General features: G+C 39.2%; 1 protein-coding gene across 1 annotated transcript in view; it reads left to right on the top strand.

The window, feature by feature from the left end:
• Ube2w (ubiquitin conjugating enzyme E2 W) overlaps positions 1-18,034 on the top strand; it is a 61,167-nt gene that overhangs the window by 21,879 nt on the left and 21,254 nt on the right. Inside the window, exons 2-3 of the mRNA XM_042680715.1 lie at positions 6,453-6,544; positions 12,243-12,345. Of these exons, the coding sequence (XP_042536649.1) occupies positions 6,453-6,544; positions 12,243-12,345 (195 nt within the window). The remainder of the gene's footprint in view (positions 1-6,452; positions 6,545-12,242; positions 12,346-18,034) is intronic.

The following is an 18,034-nucleotide window of genomic DNA, read 5'->3' as shown; positions in this document are numbered from 1 at the left end:
CTGTCCCTCAGCCCTTCAGCTCAAGGCTAGCGCTCTACCATCTGAGCCACAGAGCCACTTCAGCTTTTTTTCTTTTTGCTTATGTGGTGCTGAGGAATCGAACCCAGGGCCTCAGACATGCAAGGCAAGCGCTCTATCACTGAGCCACCTTCCCAGCCCCATATATTTTCTTAATTTGTGTATATTCTGGTACATTTTAAAGTAAAGTAAAATTATTTAATTGTCTAGCATGTCACTTCACAAAGAGAAATGAGATTGTTAAAAATGTTTCAGAATACTTTGAGGAAAAAAGTAATAGTTATTGGTTGGGGTAATGCTGTTATCAAATACAGTATTATATTTTCCCATTATGTTAACCTTCCACTTCATCTGGTTGTTAGGTGAAATACTATTAAATATTGTTGATTATTTAAGCTGGGCATGCAGGTAACTCATGCCTGTAATTAGCTATTTTGGGGCCTGAGAAGGATCAAGATTTCAAGCCAGTCTGGGTAGAAATAGAAAAGTCCCTGAGACCCTTATCTCCATTTAACTTCCAAAGAGCTGGAATTGGAGATGTGACTCAAGAGTTTCAGCCTTCAGTGAAAAAGCTGAAGGACAGCTCCCAGGCCCTATCTTCAAGCACATACACGTGTATTATATCTTTAGAAAATAGTTTCTTAACGTGTCACATTTAGATAAAACTTAACAAGATGTGAATGTACCCACTACTTAATCCCTAGTTTGCTCCATTATGTTAAACATGCTTTGTTATTAATTAACCATTTCTTGCCCCAGTTTAATGTAAGTTTTCTGGAAGAAGAATGTTTGCCAAATTGACTATCCTATTTATTAGTGAGGAGATTTATTCTGGGAAGTGGCATTGTGGCTCAAAGTGACAGAATGCTAGCCTTGAGTGAAAAAGCTCAGGGACAGAACCCAGGTCCTGAGTTCAGGCCCCACGACCAACCAAAAAGAAAAAAAAAGGGAAAAGAATTGAGTGATTCACTTTGTCAGGTACCGGTGGCTCACACCTGTAATCCTAGCTGAGATCTGAGGATCTTGGTTTGAAGCCAGTCCAGGTAGGAAAGTCTTTTGAGACAGTTATCTCCAGTTAATCACAGAAAAAGCCAGAAGTGGTGCTGGGGTAGAGTGCTATAACCTTGGGCAAAAATAGCTTAAGGACAGAGTCCAGGCTCAGAGTTTAAGGCCCAGGACCTGTGAAAGCTAAAGCAAAAAGATTTATTCTGTCCTGATTTTTACTTTAGTTTCAATGCGTATTAATAGAAATGAATTGCTATATAGAAGCTGATCCCATTTAGAAATAAATGAGTCTAGAATGCTATCTAAAAACACATACTTTCAAGAGTTGGAGCATTTTGTTTGATGTAGTCTTTTTCAGCCTACACAGTAAATATTCAGTGGTTAAACAAAACAAAACTATAGTAGTGCCTTTTCTGTATTAGCGTGCCTATCATCGTCAACCATCTAAAACAGCAAAAATCTCCAATTTATATCTAAACATAGGTGTTGGAAAAAATAATCAATAGCCGAAGAGGCAAAGACTGAATTATTGGTGTAAAGTATGCTTTAACACTGCTGTAGAAAGTGTGGTCTGTGGACCACTCATGTGCATTTCTAATGTCACCTGTTGCTTTTAGTAAGGCAGTATAGAACAGTTAGATGAACATAAAGCAGTAAATGGGAGCTGGGAATATGGCTTAGTGGTAGAGTGCTTGCCTAGCGTGCATGAAGCCCTGTGTTAAATTCCTCAGTTTTACATAAACAGAAAAAGCCAGAAGTGGTACTGTGGCTCAAGTGGTAGAGTGCTAGCCTTGAGCATATGCAGCTCAGCGACAGTGCTTGGACCCTAAGTTCAAGCCCCATCATTGGGAAAATAAATAAAGCAGTAAAGGTCAGCCATTATTAATGCCAGCACTGAAAATGAGTTGGGATTATTACACCAAAATAATAACCAGGGACACAGTGGATAGAGGAGAAAAAAAAGAATGTCAGTGACGTGACAGATTTCTGATAATAAATGGTAGTTAGAACAAACAAGGATATCAAGCTGTCACGGTTACTAACTAAAGGGTCAAATAAATTTATGAATGTCACTCTTTTTGGTTTATAGATGTTATGATTCTAATAACTTTCGCAACATTAATTACTATTAATAGTTTAAGTCCAAAAAGCAGAATGTTGGAGATCTATGCTAGACCTTAGGAAAAAATTCAGTTTTTGTATTTACCCTTTATATCTCCTTTCTTGATTATGCTAGAGCTGTGTTTGACATATTTAAATTTGGTTTAACATTATGCGTTTTATGTTTGAACAGGCACTGACATTTTGAGTTGAGGAATATGGTACAGAACTAATGAGAATACAGTGTCTTTCCCACTCTTATTCTACATAGTGCATTAATTCCTAGACAGACAATAAGGCAAAGGAAAGAAAAAGATGGAAAACAACTAGAAAAGAAAGTCAAATTATCTCTGTTTACAGATGTTATGATTCTGTACTTAAAGACACTGCACACACATCCACACACAAATTCAGTAGTAAGATGCAGAATCAAACAAAAGTCAACTTCTATATGCTAATAATGATCAGACCGAGAAAAAAAAAAAAGAGAAAATCCCAAACTAGCCTTAGAAAGCAAAACTAGCAATAAAATCAGGAAATGAAACCTCTACAATGAAAACTAAAATACTGAAGACAACACTAGAGGACAGTAAACCGTCCCACCTTTGTGGGTGGGCAAGATTTTCCTGGAAATTGATTGGCTGTGCTAACTATTCTACAGATTCAGTATGATCAAATGGATCTACATATTCAATATGATCAAAATTCCAACATCATTCTTCACAGAAATAGAAAAATCAGTCCTAAAATTGTTATGAAATCATAAGACTCCAAATCATTGTCAGTCCTGAATAATGAGAGCAGTGCTGTAGTTACCACAATACCTGACCTCAAACTGTATCACAGAACCATAGTAACAAAGAGCGAGGTACTGGCATAAAACAGACTCAGGCCGGGGCTGGGAAGGTGGCTCAGTGGTAGAGCGCTTGCCTTGCATGCCTGAGGCCCTGGATTTGATTCCTCAGCACCACATAAGCAAAAAGCAAAAAAAAAAAAAAAAAAGATTCGTGCCAATGGAATACAGTAGTAGATCCAGAAATAAACCTACAGATTTTCAACTGTACATTGGAGAAAAGACAAATTCTGTTAGAATTTAGACTGAAACTAAATCCCTCACCTTACAGAAAAATGGATTAAAGATCTTGATTTAAGACTTGAAACTACTAGAGAAAAAACATACCTGAAGTGGTTTTAGGCATGAGCAACAACTTTCGAAATAGAAATACCAATTGCTGAGGAAATAAGAGCAAGAACTGGCAAATGGGATTGTTATCCAAAAGCTACTATATAGCAAAAGACACACTAGAATCAAGAGACGACCTACTAAATGCAAGAAAATCTATCCAGGCCCAGTGGCTAATGCCTGGAATCCCAGCTACTCAGGTGGCTGAGATCTGAGGATTGTGGTTCAAATCCAGCCCAGGCAGAAAAGTCCCTGTGAGACTTACCTCTAATTAACCACTCAAAAAATGGAAGTGGCTCAAGTGGTAGAACACTATCCTTGAACACAGGCTCGGACAGCACTCAGGCCCTGAGTTCAAGCCCCATAACCGATAATTTCACTAACTATAACCCCTCTGTACATCAGCTTGGCAATAAAATTTAAAAAACAAATCTTTTGTTTAGAGAAAGGATTAATATCCTGAATATATAAAAAGATTGAAAAATTAAACATCAGAAGAATAATCCAACTAGTGAGAGTGTTCTTCTTTAAATACCTTTTTCTTTTTTCTGTCTCTGAAAATATTAGATTTAAAACTTAGTGGTCTTGAGTTTGTTAGGCAGGCTATGACTTGTCCAACCAGTTCTCAGAAGTTACACTAGTGGCCAGCTCCAACACATGAAGGAGTTGTTGACACTTTAGTCATAAAGGAGGAGGCAAATCAAAACAAAACTGAGATTCTATTTCACTCCACTCAGTTAAAAATCTTGTTCTTAGGGCCTGGGAAGGTGGCTCAGTGGTAGAGTGCTTGTCTTGCATGCCTGAGGCACTGGGTTAAATTCCTCAGCACCACATAAGCAAAAAGAAAAAAGCCGGAAGTGGTTCTGTGGTTCAAGTGGTAGAGCGCTAGCCTTGAGCTGAAGAGCTGAGGGATAGTGCCCAGGCCCAGAGTTCAGGCCCCACGACCGGACCCCCCCCCCCCCCCAAAAAAAAAAAATCTTGTTCTTAGCCGTGCACTGATAGTTCATGCCTGTAATCCTAGCTTCTCAAAAGGCTGAGATCTAAGGTTTGTGGTTTGAAGCCAGCCCAGGCAGGAAAGTCCATGAGACTCTTGCCTCCAATTAACTTAAAAAAAAACAAAAAAAACCAGAAGTGGAACTGTGGCTCAAGTGGTAGAGTATTAGCCCTGAGCAAAAAAAGCACAAGGACAGCATCCAGGCCCTGCGTTCAAGTCCCAAGACCGACACACACATGAAAAATCTTGTTGAAAATAAAAAGAAAAAACTGTTGGAGATGAGAATGTTGAAATGACACAAACTGCTTTGTTAAATGTCAGGTGCTTTGTACAACTGTTTAAAGATAATGAAAAAAAAATCTAACGTTATTTTACAGATATATTCCTCATTTAGTCAAAATCATGTAAGCAAATTTCTATTTTATATAGCTAAATTTCTTTTAAATGACATTTAACTTGTAAATATTTACATTTTGGAGGACTGCTGAGATCACAAGTTGAAGGTAATGGATTATTGCAAGGTCAGATAAAAAGTTTCTCAGGCAACTTAATGTCAATTACAAGGCAGAGTTACTCACTAGACACTATGTTGAACTACACAACTTGTCGGTGGGGATGGGAGGAAAAAACTGGGAGAGCAAGGGAAGGAGTAAAATTATCCAAAAAGAAATGTACTCTTTACCTGACTTAGGTAAATGTAATCCCTCTATGGTCACTTATTATAATAACAACTTTAAAAAAGTGGGAAAAAAAAGTATTACAGTAATTTGAAACAAAATAGAAGGTTCTAGTGTGTAGTGACATTAGAATGACTAAGTTTATTTAAAGATGTTGTGAATTGAAAAGATATAGAAACATTGCTGTTAATAATAGTGCTTCATATTCAAAACAGACTTAAGTATTCTTGAGTTGTGGAAAGGCATTTGTGTTCTCTTATGACAAGAATTATAAGGTAATCTTGGGAGGAGAGGGGAGTGGGGAAAGGAAAGCAGGAGAAAATGAGGGAGGGATAAACCAAAAAAGAAATTCCCATGGATGTTAACAAAGGCTCATGCCTGTGATGATGACAGTTCAAAGCTAGTCGGAGCAGAAAAGCCCTTGAGACAATAATCTCCAATTAACCACCAAAAAGCCAGAAGTAGAATTGTGATTCTAGTGATTTGAGTACTAGCCTTGACCAAAAACGCCAAGCAAGAGTGTGAGGCCCAGAGTTCAAGCCCTAATACCAAGATCCACATACTCACAAAGAGAAATGTAAAATACAAAGCCATTTTAGAGCCAATAGCCTTATCTGTCCTTGGTCTAATAGTTAACGTTTTGGGTTTTTATTTATTTTTTTAAATCTAAGGAGGGGCTAGGAAGGTGGCCAGTGGTAAAGCGCTTACCTTGCATGCTTGAGGCCCTAGGTTCGATTCCTCAGCACCCATAAGCAAAAAAAAAAAAAGCCAGAAGTGGCGCTGTGGCTCAAGTGGTAGAGCGCTAGCCTTGAGCTGAAGAGCTGAGGGGCAGCGCCCAGACTCAGAGTTCCGGCCTATGACTGGACCCCAAAAAATTAAAAATCTAAGGAAAGCTTGTCTATCCAAAATTATATACAAGTTCTTTAGTGATTATGGAAAGTATAATTTTCAAAACTAGAAAGCAGCAAAATCTTCTGGACTCCAGTGGCTCATGCCTGTAATCCTACTACTCAGGAAGCTGAGATTTGAGGATCATGGTTCAAAGCCAGCCCAGGCAGGAAAGTCAGTGAGACTCTTATCTCTAATAAAACCACTCAAAAAATTGGAAGTGGTTCTGTAGCTCAAGTGGTAGAGCGCTTGCCTTGAGCTGAAGAGCTCAGGGGCCAGTGCCCAGGCCCACAGTTCAAGCCCCATGACTGACCAAAAAAAAAAACTGTCTTTAATCTAGAAACTTTAAAACCTCAGTAGAGTGGCTAGGATGTCTTAAAGTTTTATCCACAACTGTCCTCCATTATGATATTAGATTGTGAATTTTAGAGTAGACAATTCAAATTTTGAGAATTGGGCATATAAAATATAAGATCCAGGGGGCTTGTAAAGATATGAGCATTTAGAGGGAATTTATTCAGTAGTTACAGACTGTATCTAGAAAGACATTAAAGATGAAAGTACAAATTACTATTATTGCTTTCAGAAACGACTACAGAAAGAGCTGTTGGCTTTGCAAAATGACCCACCTCCTGGAATGACCTTAAATGAAAAGAGTGTTCAGAATTCAATTACACAGTAAGTATTTATTTTTTTTGTGTGTTTTTCTTTTTGCGCCAGTCTTGGGACTTGAACACCTGGCCTAGAAACTGTTTCTGAGCTTTTTTTTCAAGGTTAGAACTCTACCACTTCTGGCTTTTTTGGTGGTTAATTGAAGATAAGAATTTTACAGATTTTCCTGCCTGGGATGGCTTCCAGCTACATTCTTCAAATCTCAGCCTCCTGAGTAGCTAGGATCACAGGCATGAGCCACTGGTGCCAGCTAGTAGTTTTTATAATGTCTTGCTTCTATTGCTGGTAATGTATGAACATATATTCACTTTTTGTAAAGTTTTTTCATATTTTGTCATATTCCTCTTGTACCAATAGGAAAATACAGTAAAGTGTATTAATATAATTAATAATATTCTCTGAGATTACATAATTAAGCCAGGCACCCATGGTTTATGCCTGTAATCCTAGCCACTCATGAGGCTGAGATCCAGAGTCTATTTGAAGTTGGCCCAGGCAGAAAAGTCCAAGAGACACCAGCTTCAAAATAACCAGCAGAGCAGATGCCATACTAACAGCCAAAATGGCTGCCCCAGGAAGCCCGAACTTAGCAGCACCTGGTGGGTTGGGGAGCCAGCCCCGGTGGAAAATGTGGAAATGTGGAGGGGGCCGGCAGGGCAGCCAGTAGCTCACGTTACAGTTACAGAGTCTCTTGTTAACTTTTCAATTCTGTTTGGAAAAACATAGGCAAGAAAAAAAAAGATAAAAAAATTTTCTAATGGTAAATAATACAAGGGCAGACCCAATTTTCCATGATACTTTGCACAAGTAAGGATTAATAAGCGGACCCTTCTGGAAACAGGTCATAAAGAGCTTCTGTTACCATCCAGTGAACAGTGCTCTTTTATTGAAGATAAGGACTTTTGGGGGGGGTCGGTCATGGGGCCTGAACTCTGGGCTTGGGTGCTTCCTAAGCTCTTCAGCTCAAGGCTGGTACTCTACCACTTGAGCCACAGTGCCACTTCTGGCTTTTTCTGCTTATGTGGTGCTGAGGAATCCAACCTAAGGCCTCGTGTATGCAAGGCAAGCACTGTACCACTGAGCCACCTTCCTAGCCCCTAAAAATAGTTTTTAAAATGAAAAAAAAAACAACAGTGGAAAGCTGGGCTGTAGGCATGGCTCAAATGGTAGAGAACTAGCTGAGAGAGCAAGCACAAAGCCTTCTTGAATATACACAAGGTGTACCACAGCACTTAACAGACAGACAACTCATGGTCAGAAAACCCACACATAGCTTCCACTCACACTGAGGTGATCTTACATATGAATAGAAGAAACAGGTTGTTCCTACAACAGTAGCGAAGATTGCAGGGCTGGGAATGTATGTGGCTTAGTGGTAGAGTACTTGCCTAGCATGCATGAAGCCCTGGGTTCAGTTCCTCAGTACTACATAAACAGAAGTGGTGCTGTGGCTCATAATAGAGTGCTAGCCTTGAGCAAAAGAAGCTCAGGGACAGTGCTCAGACCTTGAATTCAAGCCCCGGGACTGGAGGGGCGGGGGAGGGGGGTCAGAGGGAGGCACGTAAAATTGAATGCGAATAAAAGATTCATTTTATAAATTAGGCAAAATGTGTACAGTATTATACATTGATGTAAAACAAAATTGATTGCATATATAAATTTTATTTTTCCTGTACAGAGATTTGAATTCATGGCTTTCACTGTGCCCTATTTGCTTATTTGGCTGGTGCTCTATTACTTGAGACATACTTTCCCTGCTTTTTGCTGTTTTGTTCTTGTGGTTGTGGTTGTTGGTTGTGGGGCTTGAACTCAGAGCCTGGCCATTATCCTTGAGATTTGCTCAAAGCTAGTGCTTTACCACTTTGAGCCACAGCTCCACTTCTGGTTTTTCTGGGGGTAATTGGAGATAAGAGTCTCACAGATTTTCCTGCTCAGGCTGGCTTTGAAGCACTATCCTCAGATCTCTGCCTCCTGGCTCATTTTGTCGAGATGGTGTTGTTTAGATGTTTCTGCCCATGCTGACTTTGAACCTTCATTTCCAAGGTTTTTCTCAATCTCCTGAAAAGCTAGGCGTGCATGGTCTATCTGTGCTTGGTGTACAATGCTGGTTAATTAATTTATTTTTTTAGTGGTACTGGGGAGTGAACTGGCTTCAGTCTTGGTAGGGTCTCACTTTTGAGCCATGCCTTCACTTTCCAATTTTAGAAGTAATTTGAAAACAGTGCAAACAATAATAGAGAAGGAGTTTGTCAAGGTACTGTAGTGAAATGGCATCAGTTGAGTTGTATGCAGTCATTATGTAAGAAAAAAAATCATTAGAAAAGCTTAATGGATGAGTGCAGTGGTTCACACCTGTTGTCCCAGGAAGTTGAGGCATAGAATGATCCCAGACATTCAAAACAAGCCCTAGCAGCATAGTCATACTCTTATTTCAGAAGAGAAAAGAAAAAGAAAGGAGGGAGGTATAAGGATGAAGAAAGGAAAGAAGAAAGAAAAGAGGAGATAATATGATTTCAAGCCAGTTTTTCCTGTAAAGTGAAATTACTGTTTCTATGTAATTAGGAGTCAGGGTTTGTGGGGGAAAAAATACCAAATTTAAAATGTTAGTCAGACATGGTGGGCATAAGCTTGTAATTTCAGCTACTTGGGTAGTGGTCCTTGAGAGAATTGTGGTTTGAGGTCAGTCTGGCAAAAAGTTTGTGAGACCCTTCTCTATCAATAAGTCAGTTGTGGTGATTCATGTCTGTAATCCCAGCTTTTGGAGAGGAATAGGTAGAATTATGGTCCAGGCTGGCCCAGAGCAATCAATAAATGTGCCACCCTAGCTAAAGAATAAAGGAAAAAAGGGCTAGGGCTTGATTTAATTGGTAGAACACTTGACTAGCAGGCCCATCAATTTCAACCCCATTGCTAAAAAACGTATGTATATCCCACCCACATATGCAATAAGTCAACTCTTAGTATTATAGTAAAAAGTCCGGGAATATAGGAATTGACACATTCCCTTTTCCCATTGCATCTTTAGGCTATACACTGATTATCAGAATCAAATGCTGGTGGTCTCCTTTTTTTTTTTTTTTGGTCTGAGATCAGGACTTAAACTCAGTACCTGACCCTTTTGCTTATTGGCTGTCTCTCTACTAACTGAACCATGCCATCAACCCCATAGTGGTCTAAATTAATACAGTTTCAAAGTTCACATAATGTTTTCATTTCTTCCAGCTATGATGATGTGGGAAACTGCAAAATGATTAAATGAAACCACCACTCCACAAAATAGATCCCAGAAATGGTTATCTCTGGGTGATTTTTTTTTTTTTTTCTGGCCATGGGGCCTGAACTCTGGGCCTGGGTGCTGTCCCTCAGCTCTTCAGCTCAAGGCTAGAGCTCTACCACTTGAGCCTGCCATTCCGGCTTTTTCTACTTGTGTGGTGCTGAGGAATTGAACTCAGGGCCTTATGCATGCAAGGCAAGCACTCTACCACTGAGCCACCTTCCCAGCCCTTCTTCTAAATTTTCTATGAGTGTATATTACGTTTTTAATTAGCAAAGGTTATGAAAAATTACCATGTACAATGTTGAAAATTGTGTCTTGAACCTACTTTACAGAGATGAATGGGATATTTACTTAAATGGGGTATTTGCTTATGTTACTTAAAAGCTGCCCATATATAGGTCACAATTAAATGTTGTATGTTGTATGTCCTAAAAAATGACATATAAACAAAGTCAAAGAGTATCAAGAAAACCCTCTCATAACAGTCAGGAAAGTGGATAACTGGGTCTGTGGAGCCAGGGGCAGAGATAAGAAAGGACTTTGAAGCACCCAGTTCTAAGGGAGGTAGGAGTATAGAAGGGAAGGAAGAGTGTGTGTGTGCTTGTTGGTTTGTTCTTATGTTTGTGGTGCTGGGATTGGAAGCCTGGGCTGCTCCATCATGTTAGACAGGAGCTCTACACTGATCTAAAATCTCTAGTAATTTTTTCATTTTAATGTAGCTTTTAAAAACATTGCATTGGCCAGGCTCTGGTGGCTGACGGAGGATTGCAGTTCAAAGCCAGCCTGGGCAGGAAAGTCCATGAAACTCTTATCTCCAATAAACCACCAGACAACCGGAAGTGGCGCTGTAGCTCAAGTGGTAGAGTGCTTGCCTTGAGCTGAAGAGCTTAGGGACAGTGCCCAGGCCCGGAGTTCAAGCCCCACATCTGACAAAAAAAAAACAAAAAACATTGTATTGGTTTTTCTCTATGCTCCTTCCAGTGTTGAGTGTGCTAGATTTTTAGTATATGTGGTATCATATGTCTTCCAATACCCTTAGTTTACAATAGTAGAACTTAGCATTTGTGTGCTTTAGCTGATTTCAGACAATAAGTCTATTTGTTTATTTATGTACTTATAATTCCATACTATGTGGAATAATGACTAGAACCCGAAAATAGTGTCTTTAACTTACATCTTTTTGTTTCTCTGTATTTATTTATGTATTTTAACTTATTCTGTATTTTTTGGCAGTACTGGGGATTGAACCTAGGGCCACAAATGTAGTAGGGGAGTACGCTGTCACTGAAGTATGCATCACCAGCTCCAGTTTTCCAATATTTAAAATAAAAGTTTTGATTGGAGGCATGGCTCAGGTGGTAAAACACAGCTGATGAGTGAAAGCAAGTGTCAGATTAAAGAGTTCAAATCCCAGTTTCAGACAAAATTAAAATAAACCTGAATAAAATTTCATACCCGAAAAGAATAAGATTAAAGGAATTAGTCAACTACAATAATTAGATATGATAGATGTGATTTGGAATTCTTTTTTTTTAGTTTATAGTAGCATTGTAGTTTGAATTGTAGGCTTTGTGATTGCTAGGCAAGCTGGCTATCGCTTGAGCTCTTATTTTTCAAATAGATTCTCTTGTTTTTTCCTGGCTGGACTGGCCTTGGACTTCAGTCCTCCCTCCTAAATCTCCTGTGGACCCAGGATTACAGGTGTGAGCCCTGAACCCAGAACTCATTTTTTTTTTTTCTTTTTTTCTTTTTTGCCAGTCCTGGGGCTTGAACTCAGGTCTGGGCACTGTCCTTGTACTTTGTTGTTGTTGTTGGTGGTGGTGGTGGTTTTCTGTTTTTGTTTTTTGCTCAAGACTAGCACTCTACCACATGAGCCACAGTGCCACTTCTGGCTTTTTTTATGTGGTACTAAGGAATTGAACCCAGGGTTTCATGCATACTAGGCAAGCACTCTACCACTGAGCCAATTCCCAGACCCTGGAACTCATTCTTAATGATTGATATTTACCTTTGCTTCTAAATACTGCTCTGTTATCTTTGCTGTCTAGCCTCTACCCCGTTCCTTTTACAGAAAATGAGAGGGAGCTGGGTGTCAATGGCTCACGCTTGTAATCCTAGCTACTGAGGAGGCTGAGGTCTAAGGGTTGGGGTTTAAAGCCAGCCCGGGCAAGGAAAGTCTGTGAGACTCCAGTTAACCATCAGAAAACCAGAAGTAGCAATGTGGCTCAAGTGGTAGAGTACTAGCCTTGAGCTGAAGAGCTCAGGGACAGTGCCCAGGCCCAGCGTTCAAGCCCCATGACTGACCAAAAAAAAAAAGTCTTCCTGAGAGTTGGGTGAAGGATGAGTAGCTGGCATCTTAGTCTTTCTTTCCTCCTCCTCATAGTTATTTCACGTTTTAATTTGTTTTTGTTTTTTTTCGCCTTACAGGTGGATCGTAGACATGGAAGGTGCACCAGGTACCTTATATGAAGGGGAAAAATTTCAACTTCTTTTTAAGTTTAGTAGTCGATATCCTTTTGACTCTCCTCAGGTAATTACCTTGCTTTAAAATTTTCACTGCATTATTATTATTACAGCTAAATGCTGAATTCGTGGTTTTTCTTGTCCTGTTTTTGTTTTTTTTTTTCCTTTCAGTGCTGGAGATGTAAACCAGGGCTTTATGCTAAGCAAGCACTCTACTGATGAGCTATCCCAGTCAAATGAGGGGTTTTTCACTAACTAGAGATGTATAAAAGAAACTCATTATAAACCTGGGTGGATTTGTTCATTCATTATAGAATTTTGTTGTAGGATTTCAAATAAATTCTGTCATTTTACTTCAAATTCCATTTCCTTCACTGATTTTGCTGATATCTGCTCTTTTGATTTTGATGTTTTCCAGATTTTTTATTCAGTACTACCTTATTTTTCTTACTGTAAATAATCTCTCATATCTTATTTGTAATCAAGATCTTAGGAACATTTTACTTTGAGTCTTGGACTATCCTGCTTTTGTGCTTCCAAGAACTGGAGATTGTTTCTTATTAGGGGTTTTAGCAGAACAAAAAAAATCTAACCAGAACTCTTGAGTTATTGGAGAAATGAACATTTTCAAATGATGACCATCATTTTTTTTTCTTGATCAGGTGATTAAAAGAGTGGTAGAGAAGTGCAGGTTCATAGGAAGGAATGCATGTTTGATTTCCACTGACACGATGTTTTTGTAGCCTTAGAGTATACAAGGACAGAGTTATGAGCAGATGTTAAAGACATAGATAGCAGTCCTAAATTTCATTGTTATACTTTAGATCATAGTTTAATGGCTTAATACTCAAAGTATAATGGTGGTAGAGGAACAGTTTTGAGAATTACTTAACTCTAGTAAATGATTGATTGGAAGTTAGGAAAAGGGAGACTCTAGGATGACTTCCAGGTTTCTGGCTTTGTGGATGGATAAATGAGTTACTCTAGAGTAACTTACTCTTCAGAGAATTATTATAACAAAGTAACCTGTTTTTTAAATTTGAGGATTTTGAGATTCATTGGCTAAATGGTGAGATTCAATACCAGCCTCCTGTAATACTGCGAATTAATGAAATATTCTAGAAAGTGAATCAAATGCCTGAAATTAGGCTTGTCATGTGCTAAAGTTTATTGTGTTGAGGAAAGTCTTTGTTGCTGCTTTAAGCACGATATCCCAAACATAACTTGATCTTTTCTTGTCCATATAGAAGAAGTCATTGTACTTAGAAGGGAAATCATTTTAAGGCATAGTATTAAATAGATACTTATGCTTTGGATTCTAAAGATTTCATGTAAGTAGAAAACTGTTAAGACTTTGGGGTGGGGGCTCTCTTTTACCATTTGAATAAACATCGAAAGTAAAGGAATATTCTGTCATTCTTATATATAAGAAGCATCTGTAGGCTAAAATCAAAAGCCAAAGCAAATGTCTTCCTTCTCTCCAAAAAACTATCTTTTCTCTGTTGACTTATGATATCCATCCTTTGGTTACCTTTGGCCTTTTGTACCTTTCGTTAGCAACATTGTGACCCAGCTCAGACTCTTTTCAGCTAGATGGGGGAATTGAGGAAGGCTTACTCTTGAAGTTAGATTTTTTTCAGCATTTTTGAAAACATAAAACCAAGGTTAAAAAAAGTTTAGCCCTTGTGACTCACGCCTGTAATCCTAGCTACTCAGGAGGCTGAGATCTGAGGATCACGGTTCAAAGCCAGCCTGGGCAAAAAAGTCTGCAAGACTCTTATCTCCAGTTAACCACCAGAAAACAGGACTGGCATGGTGGCTCAAATGTTAGAGCGCTTACCTTGAGCTGAAGAGGTGAGGGACAGTACTCAGGTCCAGAGTTCAAGTCCCATGATTGGGGAAAAAAAAAAAAGTGGTCTCTTACTCTGAATTAAATATCAAACTTAAATATTTTCTCATCTTCAATTTTTCTTTTGGTAATAGGATTTCTAATAAATTCTTTGATTTTACTTGAAATTCCATTTCCTTCACTGATTTTGCTGATGCCTGGTCTTTTGATTTTGATGTTTTACAGGTTCTTATTCATTCTTTGCTCTACTAATCTTCAGCCATCTGTAAAGGCTAACTCAGAGACCTACTGATGCACACACACCTATTTATTTTCTTCCCCTTAGTAGTTTTTTTCCCAAAGGGTGGCAGGCACTCTACTACTTGAGCCACAGTTCTGTTTCAGGCTTTTTGCTAGTTAATTGGAGATAAGATTCTTTTGGGCTTTCCTGACCAAGCTGAATTTGAACATTGATCCTCAGAACTCAGCCTCTTGAGTAGGCTTACAAGCATTAGCCACTGTTACCTAGCTTTTATCTCTCTTCTTTATAAAGTTTACTCTCAAGCCATGTTTTGGGCACACTTACTTGTCTCCAGACATTTCAAATTTGACTCATTTAAATTCAGCTCTTTCCAGGGCTGGGAATATGGCTTAGTGATAGAGTGCTTGCCTAGCATGCATGAAGCCCTGGGTTCGATTCCTCAGTACCACATAAACAGAAAATACTGGAAGTGGCACTGTGGCTCAAGTGGTTGAGTGCTAGCCTTGAGCAAAAGAAGCTCAGGAACAGTGCCCAGACCCTGAGTTTAAGCCCCAGGACTGGCAAAAAATAAATTCAACCTTTTCCAGTAGTAAGAAAGGAAAGTAAAACATGGGTTACTGTTCTGCTTTATGTTAAATCATTTTCTTTTCTTCCATATTTGATTTTCAAACTGCTTTTGCAATGCTTAAATTAACTATTCATTTTTCATCTTACCATCATGCTGAAACCTATGGTTTTATCAGTAGCTTCTAGTTCTTTTACTATATACCTTCTTTCATGATTCCATTAGATTTTTATGAAGGCATAAGGTGCTAGAAATTAACCAAAGGCCTTGCACACTCCAGGTAAAACCTCTACCTGGCCTGCATCCCCTACCCTTATTAATACTACTTAAACATTACCACTGCACCCTGGACCACAAATCATACCGTACTCCTAACTTCCTGTCATCCCCATTAAAAAAAAATCTCTAGGGCTGGGAATGTGGCTTAGTGGTAGAGTGCTTGCCTACCATTCATGAAGCCCTGAGTTTGATTCCTCAATACCATATAAACAAAAAAAGATAGAAGTGGTGCTGTGGCTTATATAGTGCCAGTCTTGAGCAAAAGCCCAGGGACAGTGCTCAGGCCCTCAGTTCAAGCCCTAGGACTGGCAAAAAAAAAAAAAATCATCTAAATGATTTTTGTATTTCCTGCAGAATCAAGTATTTATTTATTTATTTATTTATTTATTTATTTCCAGTATTAGGTTTGAACTCAGGGCCTTGTACTTGGTAGGCAAACATTCTACTACTTGAACTACTCCAATAGCTCTTGAAATTAGGTCATTAGCTTGGCATTTAAATGTACTAGAACTTAATCTTTCTCTATAAATTGCTCCCAGCATTCTACTACATTTATCTTAATGAAGTTTGTTTTTTTTTTTCTCTCAGTCGTGGGCCTGAACTCTGGGCCTGGGCACTGTCCCTCAGCTCTTCAGCTCAAGGCTAGCGCTCTACCACTTGAGCCACAGCGCCACTTCCGGCTTTTTTTTCCTGCATATTTATGTGGTGCTGAGGAATCAAATCCAGGGCCTTATGTATGCAAGGCAAGCGCTCTACCACTGAGCCACTTTCCCAGCCCTTAATGACGTTTTCTAAGTGAAAAAACTGAAGTTTGTTGAAGTATCTTACTTTTGGTTTGATAGCTGATTAGTTGAAGTCAGGACTTAAAATTATGTCTTTTCTGTGTCCTGTGCCGTACTACCTATTAAATGTTAAGTAGCAGCATGGAAAAAGTGTCTCCTTACCCTTACAGTAATTTTTTTTCAGAAAGTAAAACATTATGTATGAAATTATTATATGTAGAAAGGAACAAGTTCTAGGACAGTTGTTCCCATTCTTTCAGAATGGTAGGGCTTTTGTTTGTTTTTGGTAGCCCAAGGTTTACTGGGGCTAGAACTCAGAGTCTGGAGCTTGCTAGGTAAACACTAGCTTATGAGCCATCTTTATCTCCCTATCTCTTTTTGTTAACACCAGTTAATTTTGAAGTCCTCATGTAACAGAAGTTATTCGATATTCCTGGTGTCTATTGATAGAGAAAATAATATTACTGCTCTGAGACTGGTAATGTTTTCTTCATTATTTAAATTTTTTTAGGAAGTGGGAGTGTGGCTCAAGTGGCAAAGTGCCAGCCTTGAATGGAAAAAGTCACACAAGAGCCTGATGTCTTGAGTTCAAGCCTTAATACCAGCACCAAGACAAAACAAGTGCTTCTCTTAGTATGTGATGAGGCAGACACATACTTCTTGTTAACTTTAAGACTAGATTCTGTGTAAAGATGTGATGTTTGTCTTTCTCAGTTTATGATTTATGATTATTTTTAATTCCACCTATTTTCCTGTAAGTACACAATGGGGGGAATGTGAGGAGATCCAGTGGGAAAGAGGTGGTGCAGGATAGGGTAAATATGATCAAAGTACTTCATAGGCTTGTTAAAAATTGTTTAAGGAGCTGAGTGCCAGTGACTCATGCCTATAAATACTAGGTACTCAGAAAGCTGAGATTTGAGGATCATGGTTCAGAGATAGTCCATGCAGAAAACCTATGAGACCCTTATCTCCAGTTAACCACCAAAAAGCTAGAAGTGGAGCTGGGGCTCAAGTGGTCGAATGTTAGCCTTGAGCAAAAAAGCTCAGGGACAGTGCACAGGCCATGACTGAATTCAAGCCCCCAGACCAGGAAAAAACAAACACAGATTGTTTAGAGATGTCTGTGTGTGGAAATACCACACTATACCCTTTTGTACAATTAATATACACTAATTTTTTTTCTTTTTCCTTTCCTCCCAACCCCCAGGACTGAGGCTTGAACTTGATCTTGCATTGGCTTGACTTGCTTACTGGCTGGTGCTCTACCATGAGCCATACCTCTGGCCTGGCTTTTTGCTGGTTACTTAGAGATAGTCTTGGACTTTTTTTTTTGTCAGTTGTGGGGCTTGAACTCTGGGCCTGGGCACTGCCTTTCACCTTTTCTGCTCAAGGCTAGCGCTCTGCCACTTGAGCTCTGTCACTTCTGGTTTTCTGGTGGTTTATTGGAGATTTGTGTTTCATGTACTTTCATGTACTTTCCTGCCCGGGCTGTCTTTGAACTTCAATCCTTAGATCTCAGCCTCCTGAGTAGCTAGGATTACAGGTGTGAGCCACCGGTGCCTGGCCTAGTCTTGGATTTTTCTTCCCAGGTTGGCTTCAAACTGAAATCCTCCAGATACTGAGAGCTAGTATTGTAATCATAAGATGCCAGTGCCAAACAACACTAATTTTAAAAAATTATTTGGGTTTGGGAACTTAGATCCAGTGGCAGGGTGTTTGCCTAGTACATGTAAGGCTTTGTGTTCAATTTCTAGGCCCATAAAAAGAAAAAAAAAAGGATCTGGGCATTAGTAGCTCACACCTGTAATCCTGGGTACTAAGATGCTTTAGATCTGAAGATGGAGGTTCAAAGCCAGTCCAATCAAACAAACCCAGAGTCTCTTGCCTCTACTTATTCAGGAAGTAGGAGCTGAAAGTGGACATATGTCTCCATGGGTAAAATGTTAGCTTTGGGCAAAAAAGGCTAAGGTGCAAGGCCTGGAGGTATAGCTCTAGTATTGGCACGTGTATACACACACACACACAGGCACACACAAG

The sequence above is a fragment of the Dipodomys spectabilis genome, unplaced genomic scaffold, assembly GCF_019054845.1.
Source record: "Dipodomys spectabilis isolate Male_0828 unplaced genomic scaffold, ASM1905484v1 ptg000063l, whole genome shotgun sequence".
NCBI lineage: Eukaryota > Metazoa > Chordata > Mammalia > Rodentia > Heteromyidae > Dipodomys > Dipodomys spectabilis.
The sequence above is the reverse complement of the archived record's forward strand: the minus strand, read 5'-3'. Positions and strand labels throughout refer to the sequence as shown.